Source organism: Perkinsus marinus, assembly GCF_000006405.1.
Source record: "Perkinsus marinus ATCC 50983 genomic scaffold scf_1104296938574, whole genome shotgun sequence".
Lineage (NCBI taxonomy): Eukaryota > Perkinsozoa > Perkinsida > Perkinsidae > Perkinsus > Perkinsus marinus.
Window position 1 is genome coordinate 1 of NW_003213372.1, and position 1,656 is coordinate 1,656.

A 1,656-nucleotide genomic window follows, 5' to 3' on the forward strand; every position below is an offset into this window, starting at 1 on the left:
CATTGGGATTGTGGATTGGTTGCATAACATCTGAAGTAAGGATGTGATAGAAGCAGGACTGTGCAGCAGATCGTAGATGATGCCGATCACAGAAGGGTTGGCAGATAGAGCCCCTGCACACTACCATTGAGAGCCTCCAGCATCTGCTTCCATGAATCTGGCTTGCTAGGATGGAAGTCCATAATGGCATTCTTGACCATATCTAACAAAAGTATCCTCTCCCTCCATCATCATCATCGGGGCAGTGTATTTCCACAAGGATATCCCGTAACCTACGTTACCTGGCACACCTCCCATAATCTTCTGTACACAGTATACTACCCATCGTACCATTGCACATTGTCTGAGGCAAAGAGAAAATTCCGAGAGCAGCTGCTGCAGCAGCAGCAAGAAGGAGAGCACGAGGACTAGAGTGTCTTCCCTACCTGACAACCCATTGTGAGTAGATCTTCTGGCTGATAGGCACTCTAGATTCTTTGATATCAAAAGCAACCAGCCTATACAAGCGGAATCGTACGTCTAATGGTGGACCTAGGGAGGGACCATTGATGATAAGCAGCTCATATAGTGGCCAGGATCGACTTACATATCTTATGGCCATTTAGATCAGGTAGAAGCATTTCCACTATTTGCTGGTGTAAGGTAGCTGATATACGTAGACGGACCCGGCACATCTGTATACTCTCCCTGATGAGGATGGATGACACACTATCGTATAGATGTTCCCAGACGGCAATCTCAGAAAGGACAAATGAATACTACCTCAGTGCATCCTTCTCATCTTTAGACATCCTGAATGTATTACCATCATCATCAGTAGCTTTGAAGTAGGCCAATAGAAGCATCTCATATGCTAGAAGATCCCTGATTATAACACGAAACAAGAGTATGCTGATCTATCCCAGCTGTTGCTGCCAGTTCTACCATTGGTTATCCTCCATTTTAAACCAGGTTAGGTCCCTAGATGGAGCCTCCCCCTCAGCTAGAACAGGAAGCGGCAGTACCTAATCACACCGTCCCGTCCCCGAGAGGAACCCTCCAGGAGACCCTACATGAAGCCGTTCATGCTTCTCTGCCACCGCGACTTTGAAGTCGCGCATTTCATGCACTAGGAATGACTGTTCATCATTGTTGGGTAGAGGCAGAGGGAATGTATAGCGTAGCATATGATCCTATCCAGAGACGATTCGTAATATTACCAGTACTTCATACAGCCTCCTATTGCTATTACATTGTAGCCTCCATCTGGTAGTACTGGTTGACCGCCAGTCTCCAGCTCATCGGCTGGGGTTAGCTTAGCATGCATTAATCCCAAAGCATCTGATCAAAGGATTGCTGATAGACCTCTACCCAGACGATACTGCTAACGACAATGATCCTGCTAGAGACGTTCTAATAGATGAGAAAAATTAGACTGCCAACGCGTATTCCGAGTGATCAGATGTATTGCAGTTGTGGAATGTAGTGAAGCAATGATAGCTGTCCTACTACCTCGCTGACGTAGCCGATCTAATTCGTCTCGGATCTCAGCTATCTGACTGTTCAGCAATACAATTCTCTCCTCCTTTAACGTGAGCATATCTGAGAAGACACTGGGTGAACCTTAGCTGAGAGATCTCTACTACCCGTCTCGGTAGATTTGTAAGCATCAGCCGA

The 1,656-nt window shown here is 46.4% G+C and overlaps 1 protein-coding gene across 1 annotated transcript; it reads right to left on the minus strand.

Moving 5' to 3' along the window:
• Positions 1 to 86: 86 nt before the first annotated feature.
• Positions 87 to 1,579, minus strand: Pmar_PMAR009234 (hypothetical protein; the record flags this gene model as incomplete). Its single annotated transcript, XM_002782693.1, has 9 exons — positions 87 to 202; positions 282 to 343; positions 426 to 531; positions 587 to 687; positions 763 to 864; positions 925 to 1,004; positions 1,053 to 1,172; positions 1,232 to 1,320; positions 1,492 to 1,579. 9 exons carry the CDS (start codon positions 1,577 to 1,579, stop codon positions 87 to 89), a joined length of 864 nt encoding a protein of 287 aa, XP_002782739.1.
• Between the last annotated feature and the right edge of the window lie 77 nt (positions 1,580 to 1,656).